The 17,689-nt window shown below is 46.0% G+C and overlaps 1 protein-coding gene across 1 annotated transcript in view; it reads left to right on the top strand.

The window, feature by feature from the left end:
- Positions 1-17,689, top strand: part of LOC135827294 (slit homolog 2 protein-like) — a 190,935-nt gene that overhangs the window by 27,601 nt on the left and 145,645 nt on the right. Inside the window, exons 4-5 of the mRNA XM_065339819.1 lie at positions 4,668-4,739; positions 13,831-13,902. Coding sequence (XP_065195891.1) covers positions 4,668-4,739; positions 13,831-13,902 — 144 coding nt within the window. The remainder of the gene's footprint in view (positions 1-4,667; positions 4,740-13,830; positions 13,903-17,689) is intronic.

Genomic DNA, 17,689 nt, shown 5'->3' with positions numbered 1-17,689 from the left:
CAGAACAAGAGCTCGCGCTGGGAGGAATGCACTGCATGTATGGCAAGCCTGGGTCACGCATTCAGTACGCATGCCATGCCCCGCCAAGTCACTGCGTGTCTTATTTGGCAAAAGACCTATTTCCGCAGCACACCACGGGTAGCTGTATGCATACATTGATGCTTTCACTCGCTTCAGCCTGCAAGTGCCGGAAATTGACCACCACACCAAAGCGCTGCTGTTCTTCAGGGGTTTAGTGCCTCACATCCAGCGTCAGGTCATGCGTGAGCATCCGTGTACCCTGGAGCAAGCTGCCATGGCAGCAAACACTATGGAGCGTTCGTCAGGGCCACCGGCGTCGGGGCCACCAGCGAGTAAAGAGTCGCGCCCCTTGCCCTGCTTCCGTGGTCAGGGCCTCCGCAAGCGGATGGACCAAGAGCGTGTCGAACTGCGAGCAATGGGACACTGCTTTGCTTGCAGGAAGCCAGGCCACCTCGCTAAAGACTGTTCTGAGGGTGGACAGCCCTACCCAAATGCAGGCCGCCAGTAAGAAAGGGGGTGCGCTTACTGGCGACGACCCAAGCACCCACGCCGTTATAATATCGTTAACCGGTTCGGAGCTCTGGAGGTTTAAGACGTTGCTCTCCAGGAACCTACGGAGCCGGAGACACCCATAGCTGTAGGAAATGGTCCCGTTGCAGAAAGGTGTCATGTCAGCGACGTCAGCTTCGGTGATGAACCTGAACACGACCTACGTCGCGTACAGGGAAATATCGGCGGTCGCCGTTCAGTGATGCTGATCGATTCAGGGTGTTTTGGCCGTGATTTGCAGACCTCACGTTGACAGAGCCATCAATGGCCCACCTTCACTGCAGCATCTCAGAGCAGTTTGTGCTCAGTAGTTGTTACGCTTGTCCTAATCTCAGTACCAGTGGCTTTCATTACTATTTTATAAATTGGGTATGTGACCGAAGAAATTTTTTAAAAGAAAGATAGAACGGCTTTATGTGCAATACAATGCAGACGCTACTGCAAGCCGACATTTACACTGCATCAGAAGCACCGGCAGCTCTCAAGGCTGCTGCCAAAGTAAGACAAGCACAGGTGGCGAGTTTGCGACCATTTCAGCACATGGAATGGTGCTAGACAAGGAATAACAAAGATGGGTTATACGAAGACTTTCCTAGCAAAGTTTATCAGTAACAAACCATTTTCGTGGAAGACAATAACGTTTGGACCAGAAAGACGCCCTGTGTTTTTGCGTTTGATCTGGGTGGGTAATGGCTCTGCACGAATCGAGAAGGAGGTGATGCCATTGTATCTTTGTCGTACCCGTGTGTAAAGCTGTAAAGTGGTCATTGTGAGGAATATTGTTCTACCTACCCTGAGTGAAACGAATCTTATCATTTTTTTTTAAATTTCAATGCGGACGTTAAAGTAATCAGTACGTAGCTAAAACGATTCAACACCGGGGAGCACACATTCGTCAGCATGTACTTTTAGGTCCTGTGGTGGTCATCCACCGATAATTGTAGTGCGATCTATATCTGATCGTCCTCATCTACGTCCAATGTTGATGCACCAGTGTGCTCCTTTTCCTCCTCCTGGTCATGTAAGTAATGTTACACTTACAACACGGTAAAGTTACAACATGGTGTTACAATTACAACACTTGGATGAAAAGGGTTACGTGCTTGGGATACGCAGACGGCAGCGCACAGATAATGGAGCAACAAATTCTTCCTACGTGTTCAGAACTGCATTACAGTGGCTAATTAAATATCATGTATCCCTCTTTAACTTTATTTTATTTATATTTATTTATTTCTGCACCTCGTGGCATGTCAAGACAGCCAATTGAATTGAGGAGAGGGTGGGACCAACCACGGAAGAAGAGAAAGAAGAAAATGAAGAGCACTTTCACAAAGTGGGAAGGGATTAGCAACTTACAAAGCAACGGGTTGCTCAGCGAGCTATGCAGCGGGAGTGGTGATTGTGATTTTGTTTACTGGGAGATACGGAAGTGCTGTCTGACGAAGGTACGGAATTTGGGCATATCTGGAGCTTGTCTTACACTGGGAGGCAGTTGGAGCCATGTGGAGTAGGAGGAAAAGAAAGGGTAATTTACGAATAGGGTAGACCTAGCTAGGGGGAGACGAACGCAGCTTCGGTCGGTGCCACTTGACTTAAACCAATTAAGGGATTGTAAATGAGCAGGGTGCTGGTCAAGAAAAATTGAATGTGCCAGGGTGCACTTGGAAGCATCAAGGTAGTGTTGCAGAGTGGTAGTGGATCCAGCAGCATACAAGTCTAGATTTGAGATATAACGATCAGTACGAAATATGATGCGCAGTATACGGGATGGAGAACTTCTATTTTACCTATGTGGGTTTTGTTAATGGTAGACCAGGCAGGGAAGCCGTATGTGAAGAGGGATAGAATGTATGATTTATACAAATTAATCCGGCAATTTTGGGGCAAATAGGACAAGTGACTTGACATGATGCCGACAGATCGCCATACTTTGGACGACACAAGATCAGCATGGAGAGACCAAGAGAGTGCGGAATCTATGACAATGCCAAGGTGTTTATGGGGGGCGCTACAGAGATATGGTGACCGGGATCATCCGGAAAGTGGAAGATGGCCACTGGATCTGTGGGAGGGAGAAAAAGGAGGAGCTCGGTTTTGGTCACATTTGGCTTAAGGTACCAAGTGCTCATCCAGTGAACAATGTTGTTGTTACAGGTTTGAACTTTGGGGTACAGGGTGGCGTGAGATGGGGAGGAAGCAAGGATAGTGGTATCATCTGCAAAAAAAGAAATATTGGGAAATGCATAGGGGAGGTCATTAACGTATGTGAGGAAGAGCAGGGGATCTATAATGGAGCCCCGGGGCACTCCGGATGTAACAGACTCGGGGTCAGATAAGGTTCCATTCACTGTGAAGCACTGATTTCGGTCCAACAGGTAGCTAGTTATCCAGGCGGGTAGGGAGCCGGAGACACCATGGGCACGAGGTTTGACGATCAGGCCCTTGTGCCACACAGTGTCGAAGGCCTTGGAGAGGTCGAAGGCACAGATGCAGGAGACCTGCCGCTCTTCTAGGGAACAGTGGTCCTGGATTATGCTGGACAATTGTAGGGATGTGTTGTCCTTACGACGAAAGCCAGATTGTACGGGGTGAAGAAGAGGGGAGATATGGCCATACAAGCGGTCGTACATTATTCTCTCTAGCAGTTTGGAGACACAGGACAGGAGGGAGATTTGTCGGTAATTAGACGGGTTGTTCTTGTCGCCTTTATTTTTGTACACTGGAATGACAGTGGCTGACTTCCATCGTGACGGAAATGTGCCGGAGGAGAGGGAAAGGTTAAAAAGAATGGAGAGTGGGTGGGCAATTGAGTAGCTCAGTTTCCTGAGTATCTCATTGGTGATCCTGTCAGCTCCGGGGGATTTGTTCAGAGGCAGTATTGCAATGTACTTGTGAACATTCAATGAAGTGATGATCTGGGAGTGCAATGTAGTTGCTGGTGGAGGTAGGGAGGAAATAGTGGGAATAGGAGCATCGGGGTCAACCTGTAAGCCAGCACTGACGAAGTGGCGGTTATATAAGTTACCAATGGATTCCGGAGAGGTGCTTGTTCAGCCCACAATCTTCGAAGGTATGACTCGGGCGCTGGTAAGATTTTGCAGTTGACGAATGAGCACAGGGAGGGATGGGAGGCGAGGGTTTGTGGGAGATATCGTGGCACGGAGGTTGTGGATGTAGCAGCGATGGCAGGATCCGGAAAGGCATTTTAAATAGGTACGCTGGTGTTTGTATTTGTTGAAATTTGTAGGGGATGGGTATTTCCGGTAGATGCTGTAGAGATCACTCTTGAATTTAATACCTGCTTTCAGACTTTCAAAATTTTTGAAGTTTTAGGAAGCGCAGACCGAAGTTGATACATTATGGTCTTTAGATTACTAATTGAAGCCCTGAGGCATTCGCCATTTGCGGATAATTCTCTAAACCAATGACAGATTATGTTCGAAAAGCATTGAAAATTCCAGAACCTTCAAACCTTATGGTACGCACTTCTTCTATTTCTGCTCCATTTTTCATCAATATAACAAGGGGGGGGGATTGTCAACATAACGAAACATTAATTTAACGAACAATAAAAAAGACCGAGGATTTTCGTACCTTTTCTAAAGCCATGATCCGCCAAAGACTATGAATCCCTTGGGAAGTCCCAGTTTAGGTATACTGTCATATTCAGTTCTCACCCAATTTGTAACAATTCAAGCCAGTATATTGTTCATTCTTCGGCGGCCAGTTATTTGTCTGCATTGTCAAACAATGCACCATTAGAAATAATTAACAGTGGTGTATGTGAACTGTGTGTCTGCAGTGTCAAACAATGCATCATTAGAAAATCAATTGTGTTTTCTTAGCTTTGCAACTAACCTCTTGCTTGACAATAGAGGAAAAATGCCAGAGACTATATTTACAGTGGTGAATGTGAACTGTGCAACCTTACCAAGTTGCAAACGAATCATGTTGTGGTTAGGAGTCTAGGTTATTTCTGAAAAGAAGATCATGATTCGGCTTTTTAAAGAACTACATTATCCTAGACTCGGTGTTTTGTGCACTACCCGGAACATAGCAAGAGCAACATTGTCTTTTTGCTTTGTCGTTTGTAGATATTTGGACGGTAATCAGATCCAGAAATTAAGTGCCGGTGTGTTTTCTGGTCTAACAAACCTCCAAACACTGTAAGTATACTCAACTGCACCACTGAATGCAGAGAATAGTAATTATACCTGTGTGTATATAGAGTACTGCTGGAAACGTGATGAACAAACCTCTAATATCTGTGAGTATTATTATCTGCTGCATTGGATTGAAGGGAACAGTTGTAGATGCTTTGTGTAAAGCGCTTGTTACATTTCGTTTGTATTGGAAAGAAAGACGTTTCATGGCTCAATTTTGTTGTGGTCCTTTGGTATATTTTGTTCTGTTTTGCGCTCTCCTTTTCCTCCAGTTAGACGGTTTGGGTTTCACATCCAGTTTGTGCATGCACCATGGAACGGTTACATCATTGTCATGCATTTTGTTTTGTTTTGTTTGCGTGCATGCTCATGTGCTGCTATGATGTTTGTCATTCTCTTCAGTTTCCAGTTTCCCTTGTTGTGTCCGGTCTTCTTTGTTTGTCCGTTGCCCGTCTCCGTCTTGTCGAATAATTAAATTATGTAAAACTTTAGTTCAGTTTTGTTGTTGTGTATTTTGGGTCGGAGAGGCAGGGAGGCTGGGCGCCTGACGCCTGGCAATATGTGCAGGAGCACAAAAGTGCATTATCATTCTAGTGACCCGTCAACTTCTCACAGCTCGTCTTCTTTATCCCAAATCCCATTGCTACATCACTGCTCTTGTCTATCATTATCTTCACAATACGACCGGCTTGGACAATCGACTCGCCATGATGCTCCTCTTAGTCACAATCCATGTAATTCTACATAGTGTCATAGTTCCTTCTGCACACTAGTAGGGGTAAGCGGATTATGCTCGGAAATGACTGGATTATGCTGTGGAGGATGCTCACAGGATGCTCGAGAAAACAGCTAATTATGCTTTTACGTGCTTCACCAAAAAGACCAAATGAAAACAGATGACGATAATGAAAAAAGGACTCAGAAGAAAAAAGGATTCAGACCAAAAATATATAATTATAAAATAAAATAAATTATTCCAAATTGCCAAGAAGCGCTATGTACATGTATGGTACTTCAATGTATGTATGTATGTATGTATGTATGTACAAACAAGGCCGGTCCTGGAAGCTCGAGGTAGAGTGCTCAATGTACGAATGTACAGAGCAGTATACACACACAACAGAGGCGAAACGCTGTGTTAGCTGTAACTTAAAGTTTCACGCATCGGAGCGATCATCAGACAGCAGCATTCACTATCGAATTCTCTACGAGCAGCAATGGCGAGGAAAGATGCTTACATCACATTAAAAGACCAAAAAGAAAACTTTCAGCAAAGCACTCCATGCCGGCTGATCAACCCTGCAAAAAGCGACATTGGCCAAGTCAGTAAAAGCATCATGGAGAGAATTGTGCAGAAAGTACGATCAGAACTCAACATCAATTCGTGGAAAAATACAACCGCAGTGATCGAGTGGTTCCGAAGATTAGAAAACAAATCCACATGCTCGTTTATCTGTTTTGATATTGCAGAATTTTACCCATCCATATCCGAGGACCTACTCGGACAAGCGCTCACTTTCGCCACACAGTACACGGACATTACGCAGCAGGATAAGGAAATCGTCATGCACTCGCGGAAGTCCCTGCTTTTCAACAGTGATCGGGAGTGGATGAAGAAAGACGGGAGAGGACTTTTCGACGTGACCATGGGCTGCTTCGACGGTGCAGAAGTCTGCGAACTGGTCGGCACATATGCTCTGTCAAAGCTATCGGAGGAGTTCGACAGCGCAGACATCGGATTGTACCGCGATGATGGACTAGCGGTGATCAGAGATGCGACGGGCAGTACAGCAGACCGCGCCAGAAAAACCACATGGCAGATTTTCACGAATCTCAGTTTGAAACTGACCATCAGCGCTGGCATGAAGACGGTAGATTTCCTGGATGTGACACTGGATTTGTCAACAGGGAAATATCAACCATACCGGAAGCCGAACAACAAGCCCGTCTATGTACACCAACTTTCCAATCACCCACCGGCCATCATCCAACAATTGCCAAAGACAATCAGCAGACGACTAACAGACATATCAATTGACCGACACATATTTGAGGAATCGGCACCAGCGTACAACGATGCCCTCAGAGAGAGTGGATACGTGGAACGAGTCGAGTACATGGAAGAGAGGAAGGAGGAGACAGGACGAAGAAAGAAAAATAGGCGGCGCAACATCACTTGGTACAACCCACCCTTTAGCAAGAACGTGGCCACAGACATCGCACACAAATTCCTCTGACTCCTCGACACACACTTTCCTCACGGCTGCCGATTGCGTCAGATATTTAACCGCAACAACGTCAAAGTTAGCTATTCATGTATGCCAAATATGTCCGCAATAGTCAAATCCCACAACAACCATGTTCAAAGGAAGAGACAAACACAGGACAAGAACGTCCCCGACAAACGATGCAACTGCCGAGACAAAAGCACCTGCCCAATGGACGGCGACTGCCAAGTACGATGCATCGTGTACAAGGCAACAGTCCAGCACACCGGAAGAGAGCAGCGGCACGAGTACCTCGGCCTAACGGAACCACCCTTTAAACAGAGATACAACAATCACATGAGCACGACGAGGCATGAGAGGATGGAAAAAAGCACGGAGCTGTCCAAGTGCATATGGAAGCTCAAGCGGAAGGACACTCCGCACTCTGTGAAATGGGCCGTCGTCACCAAGGCCCAGGCCTACTCAAACGCGACCAAGCGGTGTCCCCTATGCCTTGCTGAGAAACTGGAGATCCTGGAAGCAAACAAAACGGTCAACATCAACAAAAGGTCGGAGTTGGTGTCGAAATGCAGACACGAGAACAAGTATTACATGTCCAGATTCTCACCATCAGTTACGTGAGTTTTTCGACATGGCGCAACCTGCACCAGGTTTGGCGCCATGGTGCTTTCTCTCTCCCTCTTCACTCTTGCTGTGGTCTTGCGCTACCATCGCTATCGCCTTTAATGACTCGGTAACACTGCCCTGTTATCGCCTGTATTCTCACCTTCATCCGTTAACTCTCACAAAACAACTCAATACCATTGTCCAAATGCCACGTCTTCACTTCGCACATATGCACTAACTTCCACACTAGCATCAAATATCTAGGCCTGCTCGTAGAGAATTCGATAGTGAATGCTGCTGTCTGATGATCGCTCCGATGCGTGAAACTTTAAGTTACAGCTAACACAGCCTTTCGCCTCTGTTGTGTGTGTATGTATGTATGTGTGTGTGTGTGTGAGCATTGGCTCATGGAATGTTTGCTCTGTTGTGGAGAGTGATGGACCAGTTCGAACGGCCGCCGTGAGAGGAATCGTTTCCGACGATAAGAAAATCTTTCAAATAGTTGAACATCTTGACAATGTGTGTGTTCTCTGCTCTGGTGGAGGACGGTTGTACTTTTCGGGCTCTTGTTTCTGGCCTCCGTCCGTGCTTGTTCTCGCCGTTGTGGACGGCCTGGGGTGTCCCCAGCCGTCCAGGCCAACAGTGCCTGAGGTGGGGTATTCACCGACAGGAGACTTGGTCGGATAGTTACGATGCCGACACTCTCCTCGTCGCCCCCACCTCGGAGTCCTTCGCGAGGCTTTGCAAGCCCGTGAGTGGAGCAAACCACCGCACGAAGACGACGACTTGGAACGACTCTGAGCGTTGGCTCATGGAATGTTCGCTCTGTTGTGGAGAGTGATGGACCAGTTCTAGCGGCAGCCGTGAGAGGAATCGTTTCCGATGATAAGCCAGATCCATAGCTGCTGGAGATGGCTCTCTCGAACATGGTCCCGCTCGTCGTTCTATATTGTCGGCCCCGTAAGGGGACACGTGACCGTAATGGCAGTGTTTACCAGGACCAGGACCAGGATGTATGTATGTATGTATGTATGTATGTATGTATGTATGTATGTATGTATGTATGTATGTATAACTCATAATCACAAGGTGATCGTAGAGGCATTAATCAGCGAGAGAATTGTGAATGATGTCTCTGAATCCAACTCTAACGTGTGCTGCATGAGAGAGAGAGCATGCAAGGGAAGACTCGTCAAACTTTCAATAGCAGGTGTGTATATAACAGCCTCATTGGAGATCTGCCCTCTTTTCGGATAACCCACATTATGGTAACATATAGTTTTGGATAAAGAGGGGTACTATTCTACTTCATGAAGCTACTGGTGTCAAATGCTTTTGACATGTCGAGGCCAAGGACGTGGCGATCCCACACGAAGTGGGTGGCTTTAGCTGAAATCCAGCGCTGTGTCCACACCACATCGGCCGTGTCACGGCCAGGCCTGAAACCAGACAAAGTCAGTGTTACCAAGTGCCCTCTATCCCATTGTATCAGTCATTCTACCTGATCTTTTGTACTGTTGTTCGTGTTTTGTAATGAAGCTGTCCGCTAAGGACCGTCAAAGGCTCTCTACTGTGTTCTGCCGTGCTGTGCGAGCTGCCTGTGGTGCTAAGTCACAGGACGACATCACGCCATTATTGACCACATTGGCGATTTATCCATTTGAACACTATATGATTCTCAACTTTGCCCAGTTTATTCATAGAAATCATGTCATCATCTCCCTGCCTACCCTAACGGAATTATTTCCACCGACCACAACAGGCCTTAGAACTAGAAGCCACTCTAATGCTTCCATTGCCATATCTAAGCACCAGACAGCTGATGGAGTAAATTCGTTTTCTAATCGTGCCGCAATTTTCTTTAACACACTGCCTGCTGAGGAGGCGAAATCGCCTGTTTGTGGTGCGACGTTAAATAAACTTCTACAACAACAACACCACCGTACCTCTACATTTGCAAACCAACTCAGGGATCATTTTAAAGACCCAGTGGCGTTTAAGAAGTATTTTGATCTTATTTTTGGAATCTGTTGAGTTTCTCGATGATCTTGATAGTTCTTGTACTAAGCTTGAAGTTGACTTGGTGTTTGATTACTGTACTGCTTGATGTCTGGATTCCAATTTATTCTATTTATTTCTTTTCTTTTCTTTTCCTTTCCTTTCCACTTACCCCGTTATCGGCCCCCTTAAGAGTTGTGTGTATCACTGTTGAGGCATCCGATATTGAACAAAATAAATACTACTACTACTACTACTACTACTACTACTACTACTACTACTACTACTACTACTACTACTACTACTACTACTACTACTACTACTACTACTACTACTACTACTACTACCCCCATGCGTATTGCCCAGTGCCATTTTGCAGAATGTTTCAGAGTTTTCCGTACTCGTTTTTCAGGTCAACATTTTGACTGATTTTGTTCACTTGTGAAGCCTATGTACGAATTCACTACAATTGTCAACTTCACCAGGTCATAATTTTGGTCTACTTCGCTTACTTATCACAATCTAGGGCTCATTGGAAAGCTCTAAGGAGGGTCAACCACCACAAAGCAGAATATTCTTGGCTTCTCCCGACCCCTTGTGTAACATGGCCTCGAAAGTCTGCCAGTAAGCTAGTGACTGACTCGGTGGGCGGTAAATACACCCGACAAGAAGAGGTTGTGGGTGAGCTTTGATCTGTTCCCAAATGCATTCAACGCCATCGGCTGTTAAGTCTGTAGGTGACTAAACAGTGAGTTATTAACATACAAACATACACCACCTCCGGGTTTGTCGCGCCTGTCAAGCCGAAATAAAGACAGTATAGTTTGCGATTGACATCTCCATCGACGGAACGGAGTTGTTAAGCCACGTTTCACATACAGCAGCAATGTCAGTTTTTGTGTCCGATATCAAATTGGGACAAGTCAGTAAGTTTATTACGTAGACTGCAAATATTCAGGGACAGTGTCCGTATACATCCAGGATAGAACGGGGTTGCGCCTGGGTTCATTTTACTACTACTAGCCATGGTTAATCTTCAGTACTTTGTTCCTTCGTCGGCATGGACGCCTCGTCATGGAAGCGCCACTTTCTGACTGTGTGGCCGATGGTGGCAGGCCAAAACGCAGGCGTGAGTACGGTGTTGATGACATCAGCCGGAATGGTAACTTTTGCGTATGCTGTGCCGAAATAACGATTTGTGGCAATTGAACAGCGGATGATGTCAATGTTACGATCTGCACAGTACCTGACAATAGATTGCGCCTCACAGCCAACTTCAACATTTCCTGCACTGCAAGGCGCTTGCGTTCTACTCCACTTAGAACACCTGGGGCTGCTGTTACAGTCACCTCCTTCACATACTTCGATGTGACAGATGAACGTACATGTAGTTCAGTACTGCCAGTAGCACTCGTGCCGGGATGTGAAGATGACCCACCTGATGCACGTGGGCGGTTTGGGCATCGTGGACCTTGGGTTTGCCAGGACGAGTTCGAATCTTCAGTGCTGCCAGTGCGGGTTTGTCGGTTTACTTGGTCTGCTTCCAGTGCTGGGTGTCGGTGGCGGTTTGCATAGACTGATGCTGTACATGTTTGTGGGAGTACGGTTTGGGTTCACAGGCTGAGGCTGAAGCAGACTGCGCTACGGTAGCGTACTGACGGTTCCAAACGTTAGCCGTGCTTTGCGTCTTCGCGCCCTCCTGCTGCCCTTCGTTTTTCATCGTTGCAATTTCCTGCTGTATGTGCTCGATGGTGGACTTCATCTCCATGAAACCAGCCATCTTCATAACCATGCCTTCAAGGGCCTTTGTAAAGCTTGCTAGGGAGTCATGCAGTGAAATACAGCTAGCACAACTTACTGGGGCAGAGCTTGCGTTGGTCCCGATTCCATTAGTCCGCAGGATCGCCACAAGTTCTTGCCGGCTCAGCTTCGATTGACCTTCTTGGAGCACCTTCTTGGATCTTGCAAGGTCACAGATATTGTCATATGACATTGTAGTAAGGTCTACTTCTTCCATCTCACTCATGGTCTCACTCATGGTATGCAAAACGACTGAAGATGATCTTGGAAAGCACCGGAAGCTCAAAAACTTGCATCCGCACAGTTTTCAAAATGTTTGTTCTTCTTGACTTCTTTTGTTGAGGAGCGTGCTAGGGGATTTCCCTTTGGCACGGCGCATGCGTGATGGACATGCAATGAAGGGCTTTGATCTCAGCTTTGCAGTGCAGTTTGAATTGTGAACATCGGGTGAATTTGGGCAAGAAGCCGAAAAAGAATGTGAAATTGAGTTGTTGTGCCGTTCCGAGGCACGGTGGAGTAGTTTGGAGAGGACGTGGAAGTGGCCCTGATGTGTCTATGGAGCTGAGAGCCGCCAGGATAGATTCGCTTGGTCCTGATCTTTCCAACGAGCCCAGGACGATGAAAATCCATCAAGGTGGAGTGAAATGAGAATAAATTTCGTTCGGAGCTGTGAGTGCATACTCCACCAAGAGAGTCAGTGCCCTGGAAAGCCAGTGGATTGGAGAAAATGGGCTCAGCGTGCAAAGGGTTGAAGTCACATCTGTGTCTGATACCGAATGTTTTGGAAAACTTCATGGAATCGCCTCGAATGTCCCGTTCTTTTTCTTCCTAAAATTGCAGTGCGCAATCGCTTTTTGAACTGTGCATAGCACTTTCAAAACCTGACCAGCCTAGCCTGCAAGATCTGCACTTGCAGGCGCGGGCGCCGACTGATCGAACTGCACTGCAGGGTTGAAGAGTATTGTACGGATCTGCAGTTTATGCCGTCAAACCTTTTTTTGGCGGGAACACTCTTTTTCACTTGTTTTCGTGACATTCAGGGATTTTGAGAGAAATCCAGGGATTCAGTATGTCTTGTCAAGGGATAGAGATTTTGGTGGCGCGTCGGTATGGATTTTCATCCGCTTTATTATTTATTATTAAATGCTTGTTCCTTGTGGTTTCTCCGTGTCTTTCCTGTTGTCATTTCGTTTGACCTTCGTTTTCTATGCTCCTTCTGCACCTTCGTCATTTTGTTGTTATAATATAAGAATTGAGACACAATCAAGAGCTTGTGTTGATGTGTGTCAGGGGCCAGGGGAGAACAACACTATTTCCATTTCACTTGGTCCCTATCCAAAAAGCAAGGGAACGTCCGACTACAGCCGACAACCACAGGTAATACGCAAAGAGGAAAGGGCAGTTTAATGCTATTTTCTCTTCAAAGAACGAGCGCATTCAGATCCTACAAAGAGAGGATGCGTCTACCTGAGACGTAACGAGCAAGAGTTTGAAAGGAAGTCAGAGCCCAGAATGGAAGACGATGTCCAGATGTCCAGAGCAGTAACTGGGTACCGTCAAGAGGTTAAACCCTAATTATTGGATTAAATATTGTTACGTGCATGGGATACCAAGACAGCAGCGCACAGTAAATGGAGCAACAAAATCTCCCTACATTTTCAGAGCTGCCCTACAGTGCCTAATGGAAAATGCAAAATCATGTATCCCTCTATAACTTACAAGTATTCTGAAGTTTTAGGGAACGCGAAACGAACATTATTATGGCCTTTAGATTTCTGATTGAATCTATGGGATATTTGCCCTTTTGCGGAAAATTCTCTAAATCAATGACAGATTCTGGTCGAAAAGCATTGAAATTTGCAGACCCTTCAAACCTTATGGCACCCTCTTCCTTAAAAATCTGCTCCATTTCTTCATCAACATACCAAAAAAGGGGGGGGTATCAACATATCAAAACATTAACTAAACGAACCATAAAGAAGACCGAGAATTTTGTACCTTTTCTATCGCCATGATCCGCGAAGGACCTATGAGTCCCTGGGGAAGTCTCCGTTTCGGTATACTGTTTTATATCATATTCAGTTCTGACGCAATTTGTAACATACTCAAGTCAGAATGGTTTTCATGCTTTGGCGCTCAGCTATATTTCTGGAATATCAACCAAATTATCGTTAGAAATTGTGTGTTCTTAGCTTTGCAACACACCTCATGCTTGACAATAGAAGAAAAATGACGGAGACTAATTTTTTTCAGTGTTATAATATAACACTGTAAGATATGTGAACTGCGCAACCTAACCCAGTTGCATATGAATCATGTTGTGGGTTAGGAGTCTGGGTTATTTCTGAAAACAAGATCATGATTCGGCCTTTTAGATTAGAACTACTATGTAGACTCGGTGTTTTGTGCACTACCCGGAACTAAGCAACAACACCATTTTCCTTGTGGCTTGTCGTTTGTAGAGATTTGCGTAATAATCAGATCCAGACTTTAAGTGACGGTGTGTTCTCTGGTCTAACAAACCTCCAATCACTGTAAGTATTATCAATTGCGCCACATTGAACGCAGGGAACAGTTGTAGAAATGTGTATATATAGAGTACTGCTGAATACGTGATGAACAAACCTGGAATATCTGTGAGTAGTATTATCTCCTGCATTGATTGATGGAAACAGTTGTAGACACTGTGTGTGAAATGCTTTGTTATGAAGCCTCTGATTCTCGTAAGTGTCAGAAACGAACGAGCACACGGCACGAGGACAACTATTGACTCTCAACGCTGGACTCAGTCTAAGACCACCAGATAATTATAGCATGCAAATGATAGCGTATACAGTAAATCACACACAGCGCATATAGCGTATACCATGCATGATGCATCCGCGGTACGGCGGAGTTGAAATGCGACATTCAAGCAAATACCATGTCATCAGCGAGAACTTGTGGTTTTGTCAAATTCCCCCCCCCCTCCCCAAAGGACTTCTCAGCGTCGTACAACAGCTCACAAGTCAAGCGATTCGGGGCTCACTATGTGTCATCTGCTGCTGCAATGGTGACCAATGTGGGATATCAGTGCCCACCACTTCTGCCAACTCAATTGTTCCAAAGTAGTCGATGTAGGCTGTGACAAATGACACGGTCACAGGCTTATTGTTTCAACACGCTGCCGACGCTGGACCAGACAACACACAACGTATCTCTGTGTTCCACACAGTCTCGCATTCTCCTTTTTTAGGCAGCGACTCCAGCTTCTTCTCGGCGTGTCCGACAGATATCGACATGCAATGCGCCAAAATAGTGGACTTTAGACCTGATCCTCCAACTGGTTTCTTGGCAGTATCACCCTGTCGTCCGTGTGCGACCTGGTAAGACGCACCATGCTCCTGAACCTGACGCAGAGACATCCTGTAGATCAGGTCCGTCTTCATCTCAGATTCACATTGTTCCAAGATCAACTGCTTTGCCATTGCTAGCAGCACATGGGCCATCTTACCAATACTAGCGCTATACTTGGTGTCCACCTCACTATCTTCAGTCATAGCGAGCGTGGCCTCTCAATCATCTCCTCGGCGTCTGTTCAGCACCTGCATGAGCGACACTGACTCACGCTGCTATCTGGTGTTCACGAGATGTTTGTCGCCTTGGATACGGAGCGTCTCTGTAAGTTTGTATCCCTGGTGATGTTTGTGCCTGGACAGCACTATATAAGTGGTGCTCTTCAGGCACAATCTTCCTCAGCCTACTCAAGCTCAACTGATGAGGGGTGAATTCCCCGAAACACTGTGTCTTGATCAGGGAGTGGTGCTTTCTTGCAGGTTTGCCGAGTGGACGGTTCGGTGGACTTCTCATATCCTCTTGTTGACAGTCGTGAGTCAGTGAATTGAGAATTCGAGTCGGCAGGAATAGCGCAAGCAGCCACATAGGGAGCAACACACACTTTACCTATTATCGCCGAAGTCGCACCAACCTCTTCTTCACAATGTTGTACCATACAGCAAATGGTTAATCAGGCATGTCTTGTCAGGTCCGGTAATCTCTGACATAACAGCAAGGAGCCTTGTGCGTGTTGTGTAACGCACGCACAACAATTATTCACCACTACTACTCCGCACACAGCACTCACAACGGCGGACTCTGACTGGAAGGTAAATAAAAGGACTGAAACTTGGAAATCAATTATTTAGGTAAGTATATAGAAAACAACAACCGGAGTTAATATTGGGAGAACTAATCAACAGGGAGAAATAAAACCGGAACTCTCCACCGAAGCAGCGGGGGCGGGGCTAGGCGACGTGGAGAAGTTCGAATGACGGTTGCGGGTACACACGCAGCGTGGTCAATGGGACTTCGGCCAGCAAGCGTGGGGTTGCTAACCTGTTCAGCAAGTGTAGCATACAAATAAGGCTCATCCATATGCATCAGAGATCGAGTGCAGTTCGTATTTTCGAGCTCGTAAATTTGTTGCCTCTCTTTTAGCCCAGCCGGCATCAGGCCGGACTGGAGGAAGGTATAGTATTTTAAGGTAGATAGCAGTAGTAGTATAGTGGAATTGTAGTCTACGTAGCACACCGGTGGCAGGCCGTTGTCATGGGTGAGCTTTCAAGTGAAGCCCAGACGAAACTGCTTTGTTCCCTCCCAGGGATTGAGCACTCGCTGTTAGGAGTTGTGCAGACGCTATCTTTCCTAGCCACAGAATCCGCAGATAATGCGTCGAGGATGAGCCATAGACTATCAGAGCTATCTGCAGAAGTCAAAGGACTAAAGGAGGAATTGGTCACCCTCAAGGCATCCGCCATTGCGAAATCTATGAGCAGCAGCAGTCGAAGGTCAAGGCCAGTTGGAGCTGGACACGCAACAACGAGCGGCAAACCATCTGCAGCTGTCACGGGGACAAAGTGCGGTGCACTGTAGCACAGAACACTCGGCGGAAACTCCGTTTTTTACTTGAGAGCGTTGGAACAATAAAAAAGTTTCTTTTTAGGTACAAACCATGGAAATGATTATCTTCGATGAGCACAAGGAGAAACCAACAAAGCACCACTACTTGCTTCCTGATTGTCACTACATGATGATCAGACAAACGGGCTGTGGGAAGACAAACACCCTGTGCCATTTGCTGCTACAATCATGGTTGAACTTTGATAAGGAAGATCTCGATGATCAGGAAAATAAGGTGATAATTTTTGATGCCATCAAGATTGATGAAAAGAACATGACAAAATTGATTAAATACTTCAGTCTTTCTCGGAACAAGAAATGTAACTATATCTTTGTCAATCATACTATGATGTACCGAAATATATCTGGAGAAATACCATGTGCTTCCTGCTGTACATGGGCTTAGACAACAGAGATGTCCAATGTCTAGCACATGATCACTCCAAAAATCTTAAGAGAGCATGTCTGAGAAAACCAGAACATATCTGCAAGTCGATCTCTCAGATTTCGCTCAAATTTGAAGGTAGGTTTGCTTTGGGGTGCAGATCGACATTCCAAAGCCCGCACAAAATATTTTGAAGGGAACCATGAAATTGGCATACCCCTCAATATTGGCCCAATATTGGCACGATTTATGGTACTACAAACGAGCCACGGCACAGCGTACAAGAACAAGCTACGAACAAAACTCCATCAAGCCATCATTACCTCACCTTAGAAGAGTTCTTGGGGCAGCACCACTTAGCCACGCCAGCATCCCAGAAGACGAGGGAAATCATCCCTTGACGCCCCAAATGATCGTCTTGAAAATAGCCAAATTACAAGCGCTGATGAAACAGCGAGCTACGTCCTCAATTAGCAAACACTATACACCAGCAGATAGTAGAACACCTCCTCTAGCACTGAGGACATGTCCCCCATCATCCATTTTGGGGTTTTCTTGAAATAAACAATTTTGAATTTTTCCACTCGACCATTCTGAAATACGTCCAAACTCATACCTGCGCAGGAAAGCTCGCCCCTCCGCGACGTCTAGTCAGCAATTTCTACTCCAACACCACTCCCAACGCTGCAGAACAAAGTGTATTGTTGACTCTGACAAGGAAAAGCAGCGGTGATCACTTGTCACTCCAAACGACAAGCTTCTCCTTGCGCCACCAACATTTTTCGTTGCAACAGTTGATGCAAAAGTGACTGAGTTTTTGCGTGTAGTTTTTGGATTTTACTGCAAGAGAAAACTTAGTTTGCGGAAGTCACATTCATTTTTCATGCTTGATAAAACAGCAACATATCAGCCAGAGATGTATCGATGTGGCTTTCGGGATTTGCATTTGTCACGTCCCTGAACGTGATGACTGCTGCCTGATAGTCATGTGACAGCAG

Source organism: Sycon ciliatum, chromosome 11 (genome assembly GCF_964019385.1).
Source record: "Sycon ciliatum chromosome 11, ocSycCili1.1, whole genome shotgun sequence".
NCBI lineage: Eukaryota > Metazoa > Porifera > Calcarea > Leucosolenida > Sycettidae > Sycon > Sycon ciliatum.
Note: the sequence above shows the minus strand (reverse complement) of the source record. Positions and strands in the feature narration are given on the sequence as shown.